This window comes from Microtus pennsylvanicus, chromosome 18 (genome assembly GCF_037038515.1).
Source record: "Microtus pennsylvanicus isolate mMicPen1 chromosome 18, mMicPen1.hap1, whole genome shotgun sequence".
Taxonomy (NCBI): domain Eukaryota; kingdom Metazoa; phylum Chordata; class Mammalia; order Rodentia; family Cricetidae; genus Microtus; species Microtus pennsylvanicus.
The window spans coordinates 2,169,629-2,186,582 of NC_134596.1; the positions used below are offsets into that span (position 1 = coordinate 2,169,629).

At 45.8% G+C, this 16,954-nt stretch overlaps 3 protein-coding genes across 3 annotated transcripts in view; all 3 read left to right on the forward strand.

The window, feature by feature from the left end:
• Nucleotides 1-3,707, forward strand: part of LOC142837828 (uncharacterized) — a 37,559-nt gene extending 33,852 nt beyond the window's left edge. The window contains exons 5-6 of the mRNA XM_075953199.1: nt 848-2,632; nt 3,627-3,707. Of these exons, the coding sequence (XP_075809314.1) occupies nt 848-2,632; nt 3,627-3,707 (1,866 nt within the window). The remainder of the gene's footprint in view (nt 1-847; nt 2,633-3,626) is intronic.
• Nucleotides 3,708-3,724: 17 nt separating this feature from the next.
• LOC142837829 (uncharacterized) lies at nt 3,725-9,767 on the forward strand. Its single transcript, XM_075953200.1, has 2 exons — nt 3,725-9,163; nt 9,762-9,767. The coding sequence occupies exons 1-2, from the start codon at nt 3,725-3,727 to the stop codon at nt 9,765-9,767; spliced, it is 5,445 nt and encodes a 1,814-aa protein (XP_075809315.1).
• Nucleotides 9,768-10,043: 276 nt separating this feature from the next.
• On the forward strand, nt 10,044-15,056 carry LOC142837830 (spermatogenesis-associated protein 31H1-like). The gene is made up of 2 exons (XM_075953201.1): nt 10,044-14,029; nt 14,991-15,056. The coding sequence occupies exons 1-2, from the start codon at nt 10,121-10,123 to the stop codon at nt 15,054-15,056; spliced, it is 3,975 nt and encodes a 1,324-aa protein (XP_075809316.1). The 5' UTR covers nt 10,044-10,120.
• The last annotated feature ends 1,898 nt before the right edge of the window (nt 15,057-16,954 follow it).

Below are 16,954 nucleotides of genomic sequence, written 5' to 3' on the forward strand. Positions count from 1 at the left end.
CATATCTCTAAGCCACAAAGTGTGTGTGTGTGTGAGTGTGTGTGTGTGTGTACACATCACATTTATTTAGGTATTTATTATTTTTGTGCATGTGTGCACATGTGTACCACATCATGTACATGGTGGTCAGAGGAGAAGCCACAGGAGTCAGTTCTTTCCTTCTAACATGTGGGTCTTGGGGATCAAACACAGGTCTTCTGGCTTAATGGCAAGCACAGGTTATGCGTGTGTGCATGTGTGTGTGTGCATGTATGTGTTTGCAAAACTTGGGTGTCATTTCTGGGGAGCCATGCAGCTGGATTTTTGAGATAATTAGCCTTGGCTGTCCAGTGAGCCCCAGGGGATCCACTTTTCTCTGCTTCCCCAGCACCGAGGCACTGTGTCCCTTTCTTTTCATGTGGGTCCTGGGGATGGAACTCAGCTTCTCTCTTTGTACAGCATGTCCTTTCCTCACTGACTCACACATCTTGCTCTTGGTGGAGGGATTCTTTATATAAACAACTGATGTTTGTGAATGCAACCCCTCCTTTCATCTCTCCCTTAGACCAAAAATGTTTTGAATTTGAAACAACCACTCTCTCTCTTCTTACTAATTTTATGCCTACTGATCCCAAAGAAAATGAAAACATTTCTTTTTGTCAGGTCAACACTTATGAAAACCTTACAAGAGTCCCAAGATTTGACTTCCTCCGTCTCTGACATTGTGGGTACGACAGGAAACCGTTCTTCTGACTCCGGCATGTCTTCTGTATCATATAGTGACAGCTTGAACCCATCCCTTCCAGTCTTTCCTGGAAGAGCAATGTGGCAATTCCGGAGCCATAGCTTCCCTGCTTTCTCCCGAAAGGAACCGCCCACTCCCAGGAGCCAGGGCTCATCCCTGCATACTTTTCAGAAGACAGTTCTTAAGAAATCTGTTTTGAATGAGAGCCCAGGCCCCCTAGTATGGGCTCCACTCCAGCTCTCTCCTTTAGTAAGAGGAGAACTGGAAGGACACATGTCTCATAAGGTTTCTACTTTGCGGGCACAAGTGGTGCCTCTGCCTGTGAAGAAATCCTGGGAAATACTCAATCATTTGATGGATGTACAAGGAGTCCCTGAACAAGGGCTCCCCAAAACTCAGTTACCTACACTCCTCCCTCAGAGGGCTGAGCAAAATACCAACCGATCTCCAGATGCTCCATCGTTTCATGTCCATGTAAACATTGGGGTGAATTCTGAATTAAGCAGGATAGAAGTGTCACAGCCGCTGACCTCAAACAAGCAGTTACAGTCTGCGAATGACCACCAGGTTCTTAGCTACAACCCTGTAGTTATATCAATGGGCACTCCAGCTCCCATTAACATAGTTCGGGAAGAAAACACTTTACTGAAAAAGGATTCAAGGCATGTGTTAGAGCTGAATATAGATCAGAGGGTGCTAGGTCTTCCAGAAAAAAGGATACAGCCACAAAGGGCACAAGTAACTGACGTGGAACTGACAGCCCAGGTATCACGCTCAGCCAAGGACAGCATAAAGGTCACTCCAATGGCATTGCTTCAGGTTATGGGCTCGATGGGAATGATCCCAGAATCACACGCGCAGGTGATAGACTGCGTGGGGTTTCCCCCACAGCCACCAAATCAAGCAGAAACAGTGAATCTAACTCCTCGGCCATCAGATCAAGTAATTGAACCAAAAACAAGTCTTCAGAGTTCAGCTACAGAATCAAAGAGTATGGCCTCAAGACTGAGTCCAGTCGCAGATAATATGAAGGTAACTCCTGCGGAATTGCTTCGCATCATGGATTCCATGGGGATGATTAATGAATTATACCCACATGTCATAGAACCAGCAGAAATAGCCCCAAAGCCACAATACCAAGTCATGAAATCGGCAAAGGTGGATATATTGCATGGCCACCAAGCCATACGACCAGAAGATAAGAGTCTAGGGCTACAGCAATCAGTTCTGGGAACTGTGGAAGTGATCCCCCAGCCTCAGCATAAAGTCATGGGAACACCAAACATGACCTTGGGGCCACAGAATCAAGCCACAGAACACATTGGGATTGCTCCCGGTCCAATACATGAAAATATATTGGAAATTAGCTCAAGTGCACTTCCTAAAGCCATTGATTATACAAAAGCAACCCCAGTGGCACAGCAAACCATGGATTTCATGCAGAAAATTCCACCAGGAGAGCCACACATTACAGAACCTAGGGCTTTGATCCAAACTGAAAATTTGACCCCACTACCAGCTCAGCCAGACGTTCTGACTTCTACTGTCCCAAAAGGAGCAGCAGAATCTCGAGGCATACCTCCACAGCTACCGTCTACAGTCCTAGCGTCATCAGGTCAATTCCTGCATGCTCTAAAGGTGACCCCGATAGTACAGGCGCCACCTGGGGTGGGAATGATCCCACCACTCCAAGTTGTAGAGCCTCCTGGTTTGACTCCACAGCCAGTGGCTCAAGTCAAAGAACCTCTGGACTTGCCTTCTGGGTTCCAGGTTCAAGCTGGAGACTCTGTGGGGACGACTCCACAACATCAAGGCGCAGAGTGTGTGTCATTGACTCCAGGACTGTCTCAGCAGGTCATGGACCCTTCAAAGTTTACCCCACGGCACCAAGACTTAGACTATTCCGAAGTGAGCCCAAGGCAAAGTCACAAAATCCCAGAAAGGGGTGGGACGTCTGACACCCAGCCCCAAATGAAGAATTCTGTAGAGATGACAGAGGTACAGAATCAAATAATGGGACCTGTGAGAACAATCACAGCACCACTAGATCAAGGTACAATACCCATAGGAAGGAGCCAAAAACATCACGTTACAGAAGCGGAAGTGGTGCCAGTTACACCACTATTTCAGGAAATGAAACATTTGGGGGAAAACTCAATCCCACAGCCTAAGGTTATGGATTCAACGAATTTATCCCCAGAATTACAGAACGTAAAATCTGAGCACCTAATCCCAGATCCAAGATTGAGAAATATGAAATCTGTGGACATAGCCATGGCTTTAGTCCCAGAAAAAGTAAAATATGGACCACCGACCTCAAGAGCGGTATCTACAGATTTAACCCTAGAATTGCATCAGCTGACTATGCAGTTTGAGGAATTAACCCACAGGCCACAATTGCAAAGTGAGGAATCTGTGCCATCAGCCCCTGAATCTCAACTTCAAGATGTGAAATCTGGCCAAGTGATAGTTGAAGCACAACTCCAAAACATACAGTCTGCTGGGCTGGCCCCAGGTCCACAGGTGCAAAGTGATAAATCAGTACATTTGACCCCTGGTTCACAGACTCAAGGTATGCAAAGGGTTGTTCATTCAGCCCTATCACAGGAGTTACAAGGAGATACAAAAATGGTAGAGTTGGCTCCAAGACCATCACTTGAAGATAAGAATTCTGTGAACTTGACCCGAAAACCATATTCACAAAGCACCAGCTTTGAGAAGACAGCCCGTGTACCATTGCTCGAAGATAGAAAGACTCTGTTGGTAGAAGGTAGGAGTTTAATTCCCGAGGCACTGGTGGAAAGTGTGAATCTTAGTGAATTGGTCCCAAGCACACACCTTTGTGCGGTAAAATCCTTAGAAGTGAACCCCGACCCAAGTTATCATTTCCTGGAACTGGCAGAATTGGCCTTACGGCATCAAGCCCCAGAAGAAAGAGTGGGCTCTGACATTTGTCATCAGGTGGAAGAATCTGTTGAGCTGACACAATCATCATTAGGAATGAGGCTGATACCACTGCGCCAAACCTCAGACTCTATGGAGATGTACTCATCATCACTCCAAGAAACTCTTGAAACTAGGAACCAGGTTGTAAAAGAGATGGAAGAGACTCCAGAATCACAAAATGCAATTAAAGATGCTCTGGATTTGCTACTAGAATCAGAAGTGCAGAATATGAACTCAGCGGTGATGGCCCCAGAACCACAGCCCTCAGATGGGAAGTTTCTTCATGGGACTCTAGAATCCTGTTCAGAAATAACTCTAAGACCAGAATACGAAGACAGAGAGACTATCAGATTAACATTACCTAAAGTTGTTGATACTCAGGGAGCCATGATAGAACCATATTCAGAAATGGGATCTCTGGAGTTGGGTCTAGAACCAGGAGTGCAAGGTGAGAAATCGGAGTCCTTGGCTCAACATTTGCAATCTGGGGAAGTAATTGGTAAACCACCTGTACTAGCTGTAGAGACTATCACACTAACTACAGGATCCAAACCACACATTAAACATGTGATCCCAGGGCCCCAGCTCAAAGTCAAACTTAGGCAAATGGATACAGAATCACAGTTGCAAAATGAAGAATCTATAAATGTAACACGACAGTCGTCTCTAGGAGAGGTAGGTCCTGAAAAGACAAAGCCAGAGTCAGGGCCACAAAGTCCATCACCAAAGGAACTGATTGAGGAGACACAGCCCCCGAAAGTGAAATCTGTGCATTTAAATCTAGGCCCACAGCAGCTAAGTATCAGATCTGGGTTGATTCCAGGGCCACAACTGCAAAGTGTCAGATTTCCAAAGTTCTACCAAGGGGGAAAACGAGGAAATTTCATCTCAGGCCCCCCACGTTATGGTGTGAAATCTGATGAGGCACGATCACGTTCCCCAGTACCAGAAATCAGATCATCAGATTATATCCCGGGGCCAAATCTTCCAGAAGCAAAACTGCAACATGTGAAGCCTGTGGAAGTAAATGTAGGACCATGCTTGCAAGCTGTGAAATTCTCTGATCTGACCCCTGAGCCCAAGCACCAAGGTTTCAGATGTACACAGGTCATACCAAGTATTTACTTTCAAAATAGGAAGTCTCAGAGACTTTTGCCAGAATCCTTTTTGCCAATAAGCCAAGAGCCACAGGTTGAAGATAAGAAGCTTGTTCTACCTATGGAAGTATCAGAGTTTCATAGCAGGAAACACACAATACCAGCCTCTGAACTACAATATCCAAGCGTGATATCTGAGGAGGTAAACCCGGAACTGCGGCAACAAGATACCAAAGTTTCTGACTTCGCTTCTAGGCTAAGACTTCAAGGGGTCAAATTTGGGGAGCAAACTCCAGGACCGTTGTTTCACGGTATGCATTCTATGACTCCAGAGTTGGGGATACATAATCCAAAGCTAGCGAAGATGACCCCAGAGCTCAACGATATAAAGCAGGTGAGTTTTAACTCGGGGCCGTGCCTGCAAAATGTCAAATTTTTTGATGGAACATCAGGAACTCAATCTCAAGGTGTGACGACTTCAGAGTTACACTCAGGGCCACAGTTGGAATGTGTAAAAATGTTTGAGTTTACCACACAGCCAGAGAGGCAAGGGATGAAGCCAGAGTTAATAATACAGGAGACGCTGTTTGAAGACAGGGCATATGTCACAAGGAATCAAGCACCAAGCTTTGGAGATGCTTATAAACTACCATCTAAGCCACAGATACCAATGGCAGAATCAGTGAGATTGACTCCTGGGATACAGCTAGCAAGTGTAGATCATTCTGAGTTGGTTGGAAGACCAGAGGCACAAGGTATAGAATCTTCTGAATCGATCCCTGGGCAGCATTTGGGACATATAAAACATGTGGAGAAGGTCACAGCGTCAAAGCAGAAAGAGTTAACGCCAGGGCCACATTTGGGAGATGTGAAATCTATGGAGTTAAGGTCAAAGTCAGAGAGGGAAAAAGTCAAAGCTATACTGTTAACCCCAGGGAAACAAGCAGGAGATAAAGAACCTGAGGAGCTGCCCCCGGGCCCCAACTTGAAAGGTTTAAAATCTGAGTTACTACCTTCAAGACCACAGTTAGAGAATAGGAAATCTGCGGTCTTAACTCTAGGACAATGTCTAGAGAGAATAAAATCTACAGTGGTATCCCCATGTAGCTCCCAGTCAGATGGTACAAAAACTGTAAAGTTGATTCCAGGTTCAACAATTCAAGATTTGAAGACTGTGGGGCTGGCCCGTGATACACATGTGCAAGATCTAAATGCCATGGGTTTGAAACTTGAACCAAAGCAAGAAGAGGGTCCTGTGACTTTTGTACCAGGGAAACAGTTTCAAGATGAGTTTATGGAGGTGTTGCAAGTGCCTCACCTACAAGGTCTAAAACCCAAGGAACTGACTGCACAGTCACAAATGCGGGGTAGGAAACATGTGATTATCTCATGTTTGAAGCCACAAAGTCTAAAACCTGTGAATATAGCCAAAACACAAGGAATCCCAGGAGTAAAACTTGTGAATTTAGCCTCAACACAACCGTGTCGAGGGATGGCGCCTACGGATTTAACTCTCAAGCCTGGACAGGATGACCAGATAACTGTAAGATCACCCGAGTGGAAAGGTGGGGTTTTAGACCAGCTGAGCAAACATTTTGAGTCAGAAAATGTGTTGTCCATGAAGTCAGGTCAAGAAGCCAAACCTGCAGATAAAAAACCCAAAGAGATCAAATTTAAAGTACAATTTAAAGATACTCCTAAACCAGTTGTTCACAGTGTAAAACCTGAAGAGGCCCAAGATGAACCCCAGGTGCCAAGTATGAAACCATGCCAGGTGACTCCAGGGCCACAGGAGCAGCAGGTGAAAGTCTCAGAGCCAATGTTAGAGCCACCATTTCAAGATGTGAAAACCATGGTGCTCACAGAGCCACACACTGGAAGTACAAAGTCCGTCCGATGGATACCAATATCTGAGTTTCAAAGTGAGAAATGGGTAGGGTCAGACTTGAGGTTGCAATCTCAAAGTGCCAAACCTACAGAATTGAAGCCGTCTACAGAATGGAGGGGTGTGAGGCCCTCTGAATTGACTGTCAGGTCTAAAATAATTCAAGATGTAGGGTTGCATCTTGAGCCACAGTCACAGCAAGTAAAAACCTCTCCGTTAGCACTAGGGCTTCAGAAAACAAAAACTTTAAACTTAACATCAGAGTCACAACCTCAAGGAATCAAAACTGTGGATCAAAACCAAGATCCATCAGTTGTAAGTGTTAGATCCGTTCAGTGGATACCAGGACCTGAGTTCCACAGCGTGAAGTGTTTAGGGTTAAATCGTGGGTCACAATCTCAAGGTGTCAAATCTACAGAACAGAAACCATCCATACAGTTGGGAGGTGTGAAGCGACCTGAAAAGACTGTAAGGCCAAAACTTCAAGGGAATAAATCTGCAGATTTTAACCTTGGGCTACAGCACATAAAAACCCCTGAGGCATCCCCAAAACCAGAGTTACAAGAAGGGGAAAACTCAGAGCCACAGGCTGAGTGTGTAAAAAGGGTGGCATTACATCACGGATCAGAGCCACAGTCTGAGTGTGTAAAAAGTGTGGCATTACACCACGGATCAGAGCCACAGTCTGAGTGTGTAAAAAGTGTGGCGTTACACCACAGATCAGAGCCACGGGCTGAGTGTGTAAAAAGTGTGGCAATACACCACGGATCACAGCCACGGGCTGAGTGTGTAAAAAGTGTGGCGTTACACGACGGATCACAGCCACGGGCTGAGTGTGTAAAAAGGGTGGCATTACACTACAGATCAGAGCCACAGGCTGAGTGTGTAAAAAGGGTGGCATTACATCACGGATCAGAGCCACAGGCTGAGTGTGTAAAAAGGGTGGCATTACACCACAGATCAGAGCCACAGGCTGAGTGTGTAAAAAGGGTGGCATTACACCATGGATCAGAGCCACAGGCTGAGTGTGTAAAAAGGGTGGCATTACACCATGGATCACAGCTTGAAAATACAAAATCTGTTCAGTGGATCCCAGCGTCTGGCTATCAAGCTAAGAAATCTATGCTGAATCTTAGGTTACAATCTGAAGATGTCACGGCTAAAGAGTTAAACCCTTTGGCACAACCAAGGAATGTGAAGACTTCTAATGAGTTGACTACAGGGCTGAAGTTACAAAGTAAACAACCTACAGGGTCAACCCCGGAACAACAGTCTCATGGGTTCAAAACTATTGATTTTAAATCGGAGCTCCAGTTTAGAAGTATGAAAGGATGTGACCCAAACTTAAGGTCAAAGATTAACAATATAAAATTCACATTTGAACCCAGGTTTCACTCAGAAGTCACAGGCTCTCCTGGATTGAACCCTGGAATGCAACCACAAGAAGTGACCTTAGGGTCACCCCCAGGAACACAACCTCAATCTGTGACATCTTTAGTGTTTAAACAAGAGTCACAGGCCTCAGAAGCGAACTATGGGGTATTAAGCCGAAGGGCACAACCACAAAGCAGTATGGAGTTAAAAAGTGCAAAATCTTCTGAGTTAGCACTTCAGACAAAGCCTTGGGATATAAAATCTGAGATCAACTCTGGGCCCCAGTGGCAAAGTGCAGAATGTTCTGACTTGACACCTGAAACAGAGTCCCAAAATATGAAATGTATCACGTCAAGTCAAGGTAAGCCATTTGCCAATCGAAGTATCCAGCTAGATTGTAAACATGGGTCACAGTGGCAAGGTATAAAATCCAATCCAGGTCTGAGGACAAAGTCCCAAGAAATGGAAATGGAAGACTGTGAATCGGGCCCACAGTTACAAGATCTGAAATCTTCAAGGACAATCATGGGTATAAAGGTCCAAGATGTCATATCTATGGGCTTTACTCCTGGACCACAATTACAAGGTATGCCATCTGAAGTCCTTACAGAGAAGAGGGTTCATGGTGTGAAACTGGTAGAAAGCAAACCTAGTTCAAAGTTACAAGGTAAGAAACCTGATTTCACCCCAAGGAAGATGTTTTTAGGCACAAAATCAGTAGAGCTGGACTCAGTGTCCCCTTTACAAGATTTGAAATATTCTGAGCAGATCTTGGGTATGAAACTTCAAGATGTGAACTCTATGGAACATCACGTTACAAGTATAAAATCTCCCGAGCTGTTAACACAGATAAAATCCCAAGGCATAAAAGCAATGGACTTTAATTCAGGATCACAGCCACAAAATAAAAAGCTGTCTGAGTTGGCTCATGGGAAAAAGCTCCAAAGTATGGAATCTTTGATAGTGGATGTAAATTCTTCTGCATGCACTTCAGTGTCAAGTCCTCCATGTGTAAATTCTTCCGTATGCACCCCAGGACCAAGTCCTCCGTGTGTGAATTCTTCCATATGCACCCCAGGACCAAGTCCTCCGTGTATGAATTCCACTGAGTGCAATTCTAAAGCACATTTTCAAAATGTGAGTTCTTCTGCATGCATTTCAAGCCAAAACCCTCAGTGTGAACATTCTAATAGGAATAATCTTGGGCCACTTCTTCAAGGAATGCATTCTGGTACAACATTTCCAGCACCACAAATGATGTGTGTAAATTCTGTTTGGTGCAGTGTCCAAACACATTTGCAAAATGTGAATTCTTCTGCATGTACTCGAAGACAAGAATCACAGTCTGCAAATTCTGTGGGATACAATCCTGGGCCACATTTAGAAGCTCCTAAACTTCAAGGTATGAAGCTTCCTGAGTTGAACCCAGGGACAGGAATTCAAAGAGAGATGCCTATAACAGTTAACCCAGAACAGTACTTGCAAGATTTAAGGCTTGAATTAACTCCAGGGTCAAATATTGCAGGTATAGCACCTGCAGAATACAACCCTGGGCCACAGGAACAATGTGTGAATTTTTCTGAATTGAATCCAGGATTAGAATTACAACGCATAAATTTAGCGAAGCTTGGTTCAGGGCCACAGTTGCAAAACATAAAGTCCTTTGCATGGACCCCTGGATCAGAATCTCAATATACAAGATCTGTTCTATTGAGCCCTGGACCCCCTTTTCAAGATGTGAAGCCATCTAACTTATCGGTAGGGGCAAAGTTTCAAGAGATCCCATTTTTGAAGAAGCAATTTGGGTCACGGCAGCAAACTGCACAACCCATGTTGACTCCGAAACCTCAGTCAACTGGTGTGGACTCTGTGGAAGTTTTCCCAACACCACTGCCTGAAGATAAAATGTTTCCAGAGATGAGCAAACAGCCATTGCTGTTCCTGCCACGAAGTGGAAACTCTGTGGGCTTATCACCAAGTCCATTCCTTCAAAATGTGACATTTGGGAATCAAATTCCCCAAACAAATGATCAAATCACAGAACCCTCTAAGGTGACATGCAGACCAGCGCGCCACCTGGTGGACTACGCAGAGATGAACACGAAGATCAGGAACCAAGCCCCTAATTTGGTGAATTATATTCCGCTGCCCGTTTATCAAGAAGATGCGGGATCTTCAGAAATGATGAAAGGGTTGGGACACAAAAGCACAGAAACAACAGAGAAATCTATGAGGTTGACCCCCAAGCCAACGGATACAGTCACAGAATCATTGGGAATGCCGCAGCAGCCAGAGCTTCAAGTTCCAGGATTTGCTGATCTGACTCCAACACTAAGTGAACAAGATTCAAATGCCTCAGAACTGACCCCACAGAAAAACTACCAGAGCCTAGAAACCCTGGAGTTGCTTTCTTGTTTGTGGCCTCAAGTGAAAGATTTCAAGCAGTCACAGACCCAACCAGCCACAGGATCTAAGAGAATGACCCTCGACCTCAAGAATCATGCCACAGAAATGACGGGGCTAACTTGTAAGATAAGACAAGGGAAAGAATTTCTTAGAGTGTCTTCAACGCCAATAAACAGAGAGACTGAATGTGTTGAAAAATATCCACGGCCATATCCTCAAGACTTAGAACCTGTGATGGGGAGCTCCGAGAAAAGATCCCCAAGGGAACAATCTGTAGCCTCGTCACCAAGGCCATTCTATCATGTTCTGGATTCTGCTCCGGGGATAACACCAGGACCTCAGATTCCCGAATCTGTAGGTTTGACCTCTAAGCCATGGCTGCAAAGGGAAAAATCATTAGAGTTGACCGCCCAGCCAACCAATCAAGTTGTGGGAAATACAGCCTCTGTAGAGCTCACGTTTGAGGAATGTCAGACAGAAGAGGTAGGAAGTGGTCTACCAACGCCCCAGAAGGCAAGCATTGAAAAAGCGAACGTCACTCCAATAGAATCACTGGATCAGATTATAAACTTTGTAACGGTCGGCCCAAAGCCACTCGATCAAATGACAGAACCTGCAAAGACACAGCTTCAAGTTCCTCAAGTCTCTAAATCTCTGACAGTGATTCCTGGACCACCACTTCAAGTTATAGAGTCAGTGATGATACCGGAGCCGACCTCTCAAGGGTCAAAATATGTTGATTTGACTCCCAAACTGCATGATATGATAGTTTCAGAGTTTGCTCCAAGACTTTGGCTACAAAATGTGCAAACTAAGAAATTAATTGTAGAGCCAACACATCAGATTTTAGAAATGATAGAATTATCAGGCTTTCAAGTGATAAAGACAATATTGCTTCCCAAGCCCCTGCTTCTGATTGTGAGATCTGAAGAGCTGGTGCCGGGACCAAGTCTCCAGGCTGTAGAACCAATAGGAGTTGCCACAAGATCAAGAACTCAAGTAAAGGATCCTTTGAATTTGCTCCCAAGACCACATCTTCAAGACAAGATAAAACCTATAGAACGAACTCAAAGGGCAAATATTCAAGAGAATTTTCCAGAATTAATCTTACAGCAAACATCTCCACTTGAGGAACCTCCAGTATTAACTCACAAGCAAAGGCTTCAGGCTGGAAAATCTGTAGGAATCAAAAGAGAATCTCCTAAAGTACTGGAAATGGATCTGAATCAAGGACAGGCATTTCAGAACAGAGATTCAGAAATGATAACATCAGAAAAGTTACAAGCAGAGAATTACTTCTCTAGGTTCATAAGCAGCCCTCTGATCCCATTCATTTCAAGCTCTGTCAAAACAAGCGAATTAGGGCCCCTTCAGGGTTCTGGAATGCCGGAAGTGTCAAGAGCCAGGACTATGAAGAACTTTAATGTTGGCATTTTGCAGTCTCCAGAGTCCTATACAGACACTATTAGGATACAGTCACCGGCTCTTCCCTTGGTCCTTCCTTCTGATAAAACAGGGAATTCTGTAGGATCCCTATATCCTGAGATCTGGGATATGGATGTCATAACTAAGGAATCAACCGAAAAGAAGCAAATGGAAGAATTTGGGAATTCATTGCAGAGCTATTCTCCGTATCCACTGAGATTACTACCCTCGGAGTTTCAGGCAGGATTAGGAGCTCGAAGAAACTCTATTCGTTCTTTCCTGGGCAGACAACTGAACATCTGGGAAAGCCATGTCTGTAGGCAGCGACTACCCAGGAAGTACCTCTCCAATATGCTGATGCTGGGGAATGTTCTGGGAACCACTATGGAAAGGAAGCTTTGTTCTCAACCGTTTTTAACAGAAGGAGCCACTATGGGTATCTGCCGATCGATTCAGAATTTATTTGGGGTTCCAGCTGAACTGATGGAATTTTCCCAGAGCCTACTAGAGAGGGGCCCAAGGACGATTTCACAGACGTCAGTGGTCAAAAACTATATTCAGAGACATATCTTAGGCCATGGTCACGAGAAAAGAATACCCTTAAAGATGTGGACACGTGGATCCACATCCTCCATAATACAGCAGTACTCTGGTACTAGATTGGGACTAAAGAAAACAAACTCAAAACTCAGTGATGTATTCCAGGAAGTCACTCAGCACGTGCCTGTCTCATGTACAGGGGCCCAGTTTCCTGCCTTAGGGAAGCCAGAGTCTCCTCTCGGGATACTTTACAGTAGGGAAGATCCTGTTTCCAGGGAGCTGAGTAATATCTCCCAGAGCGATTCACAAACAAGAACTTCCGAGTCTCACCACTCCCTCAAGGAAAGTTATTTTTCCCAGACCAATACCGAGCTCTCAGAACAGCTCCATCTACTTAGAGATATACAGCTAAAGACAGCAGCAAAACTCTTACGGAGTCAAATACCCCCCAATGTCCCTCCACCCCCAGAGTCAGGTCTTGTCCTGAAATACCCCATCTGCTTGCAGTGCGGCCAATGTTCAGGATGTAGGTGCTGTCGTAAGTTACAGTCTGCTTTTGGGTCTTACCTTCTCATCTACCCACAGATCCACCTTATAAAAACCCCTGAAGGCCATGGTGAGATTCGGACGCATCTTGGTTTTAGGTTGCACATTAGAAAAAGACCTCAAGTCTCAAAGTATCGTGGGAGAAACAGAGCGGACACATCGAAGAACCCTTCCTCATCATCGCACAGGAAAGCTAAAATCTATACTCCAGCTTCCAAGAGTCCAACTTCTACAAGAGATTTCCAGTCCAGATCTTCCCAGTCTCCGGCTTCTGTACCAGTTCACAGGAGGCAAAAGCAATGGGGCAGCCATGGTGTGGCAGGGAAGACAGAAGCCAAAGACTCTGGGCATTATGAATTCTGTGAGGTTCTCTCCGCGTCAGAGAGTGGCTCTGAAAGTAACCAGCATGAAAAATGGGCTAAGTCAAGACTCAGTAAGACCTCAGACTTAAAATATCCAATGAAGAAAATCACCAAGGAACTTAAAAAGCAAAACATAAAGCTCTACAAAAACAGTAGACCCACAGAAGAGTGTCCTTCTGGAACACTGACAGATCCATCAAGAAGCAAGGGTATCGAAACCACTCAAACCAGCACTGTTTCTTCAAAGAGACAACCAAAGAAATCCTCCCAGCCCAGGTTCATCCAGCTGCTTTTTCAGGGCCTAAAGCAGGCATTCCAAAGAGCACATAGAGGTATGGCGATCACCGGACAGAAGCCTGAGGACAGGGCTAGTCCAGACAATTTGTGGTCAAGCAAAAACTTGTACCCCGAAGAAAAAGACGAAGATGATTGTTTAACAGGAGGTGGCAGAGGGGCCAGCACACGTGTTATCAAGCAAAAGTTCATGGGTTCCACCCCTAAGAAAGAAGACAGATTGAAGGAAACATGTGACCAAGCTCAACAATCAAAACAAGTGAGCTCTCTCCAACCCAGACCTTTGGAATTGGCGAATAACATTGTTTCTGAGAGGAATGTCGCTATCCAAGCTACTTCAATCCTACAGCCTTTGAGTAGAGATCTAAATGTCAACAAAACAAAGAAAAACTATGAATTCTTCAGCCCAGAGTCTAAGAACTGTTCTAAAGTAGGAGCCAAATTTCAGGCCCAAGAGACACTCGTGTCTGACTCCCTTCTGAAGAGAACCATGCAGAGTCACTTCAAACACGAACAAGAGCAACATAGGACCTATCACAGCCTGTCTGAGAGATCTCATCTGAGACGCCACAGTCCTCAGAGAAAGCCTAGGAGTCCCTCTGACAGAACCCTTAGAATCCTCTCGGAGAGGAGATGTCGCAGTCCCTCCCAGAGGAAGGATGGCAGTCCCTCTAGAAGAACCCCTCAGAGTATCTCTGACAGGAGCCGGCCCAGGCTCTCTAAGGGGAGAGGTCGCAGTCCCTCAGGGAGGAGCCAACCCAGTCCTTCTGGGAGAAGGCCTCGCAGTTCTTCAGGGAGCCCTCGAGAGAGAAGGGGATGTAATCCCTCCCCCAAGGGTCTGCTCGGTCTTTATGGGAGGAACCAGCACAGTCCCCCTTTTCAGAGATGCTGCAGCCCCTCCAAAAGGAGCCATCTCAGTCCCATTCAGAGGACATGGGCCAGTCCTTCAGAACGGAGCCATGGTACTCTCTCTGAGAGACCCCCTTCCAGACACTCTGGCAGGACAAGGCAAAGCTCTTCTGGAAGAGGCTACCGCAGTCCCTCTAGGTCCAGGCTCCACAGGCCTTCTTCCGGACTCCATCGCAGCCATTCTCAGAGAACTCACTATAGCCCCTCTGACAGCAGAAGTGGTCATTCTGAGAGGAGCCAACACTTAGAGAACAACCAGCAAGGTCACCATGCGAGACCCCATCACAGCCCCAAGGGGAGGCTCCGGCACAGTTCCCCTGAGGAGAGACCCAGACATAGCTGGTCTAAAGAGTTCAGGAATTATTGAACTCTCCTAGGGACCACACCCCAAACCCCAAAAGTTGGGCAAGTTTGGAGGCATAAAGTTAGTAGATAAGGAGAGATCTGCCCCTATTAATTATATCCTGCAAATCTTCACCTAGCTGCCCCTACCTGCTCAGCCACTGCCTGCACCCTCAGCAATCAAGAACTATCTGGGAGGGGAGTGAGAATGGGTCCGTAAGATCAATAAAGGGGTAATAATTGAACTCTCTTTGCAGCCGTAAGATCACTTGTGGGATGGGTGGGACTGGATGCGCAAACGCCCGGAGCTCAAGGGTTGGGGTTCACAAGGACCCCTGAAATCTTCAGGCTTCGCCCACTTGCTCCAAGGAGTTTCTGATCCTCCTGCCTCCACCTCTCAAATGCTAAAATTATAGGCATGTGCTATAATGTCTGGTATATGTGGTGCTGGGGATCAAAGCTGGGTGTCATGCGTGCTAGGCAAGCCCCCGCCCTCTAAAATTAAAATGGTCTTTTTTTTTATTTTTGGTTTTTCGAGATAGGGTTCCTCTGTGGCTTTGGAGCCTGTCCTGGAACTAGCTCTGTAGACCAGGCTGGTTTTGAACTCACTCGCCTGCCTCTGCCTCCTGAGTGCTGGGATTAAAGGCGTGCGCCACCATCGCCCGGCAAAATGGTCTTAAAAATTATTTTAGTTATTTGTTTGTGTGTATGTATTACGTGTGTGTGGATGCAGGCATGCCTGTGTTATGCTGTGCTTGTGGAGTTGATTCTCTCCATCTACTGTGGGTCCTGGGGACTGAACGCTCATCAGTAGTAGGCTTATGCAGCAAGACCTTTTAACCACTGAGACATCTTGCCGGTCCTATATTGATGGTTTTAAAAAATATATTTATTTTATGTGTATGGGTATTTTGTCTGCATATATGTCTATGTTCCATGTGGTCTGTAAACCACATGTATGCCTGATTTTCCCCAAGGCTAGAAGAGGGCATTGGATCCCATGGACTGGAGTTACAGAAGACTGTAAGTTTCTAGGTGGGTCCTGGGAATTGAATCCTGGACCTCTGGGAGAGCAAGCAGTGCTCTTAACTGATGAGCCATCTCTCTAGCCCCTTAGTTAAAAAAAATAGGTCAAGCCGGGCGATGGTGGCGCACGCCTTTAATCCCAGCACTCGGGAGGCAGAGGCAGGCGGATCTCTGTGAGTTCGGGACCAGCCTGGTCTACAGAGCTAGTTCCAGGACAGGCTCCAAAGCCACAAAGAAACCCTGTCTCGAAAAACCAAAAGAAAAAAATAGGTCAAATGTCGTGGCACAGATTTTTAACCTAAGCACTGGGGAATCTGAGCAGATCACTGAGTTTGAGGTCAACCTGGTCTACACTGTGTGTCTCCACTGTGTGATGGGCAGATTTTGAAGGACAAGGCTAACATCAGTAAGGCTAGGGAAGAGGCTTTTGTACGACTGAGGTGGGAGATGCTGGCGGTCTGGACTGGTGGTCGTATGGCCAGGCCAGATATCAGACTGGGAATACGTGTAAAGACTAAGACCTGGGCTGGGATATAGCCCAGCTGGTAGAGCGCTCTAGTGTTCGCTAAGCTCTGGGTTGATCTCCACCACTGAATAAACTGGCGAGGCAGTACAAGCCTGCAATCTCAGCACTGAGAGGAAGAGGCAGGCGGATCAGAACTCCAAGGTCAGCCTTGGCTATATATGAAATTTGAGGCCAGCCTGGGCTACACAAGACTTTGCTTAAAAACAAAATCTGAGAAAAACAAGACAAAAACAAAATGGGGGCTGGAAGGATGGTTTAGCAGTTAAGAGCATTTGTTGCTCTTGTAGAGGACCTGAGTTTGGTTCCCAGCACCCACAAGGTGGCTCACAACCACCTGTAACTCCAGTTTCAGAGGATCTGATACCCTCTTCTGACCTCCATGGGTGCCAGCCATACATGGGTACCTATGTAAGCAAAACAGTCATATACGTAAAAATAAAATAAATATACCTTAAAAGGTAGAAAGTAGACAGACAGAGAGGTAGGTAGGTAGATAGATAGACAGACAGACACACAGGCAGACAAGGTAGAGTCCTGAGAACTTGCGGACAG

Bases quoted from the DNA above. Each gene is read 5' to 3' on its own strand.
- LOC142837829 (XM_075953200.1), top strand. From the start codon at position 3,725: ATGAGGCTGATACCACTGCGCCAAACCTCAGACTCTATGGAGATGTAC.
- LOC142837830 (XM_075953201.1), top strand. From the start codon at position 10,121: ATGAACACGAAGATCAGGAACCAAGCCCCTAATTTGGTGAATTATATT. The intron at 14,030-14,990 runs GTAGGAGCCAAA...ATCTTCACCTAG, and splicing joins AGTCTAAGAACTGTTCTAAA to CTGCCCCTACCTGCTCAGCC.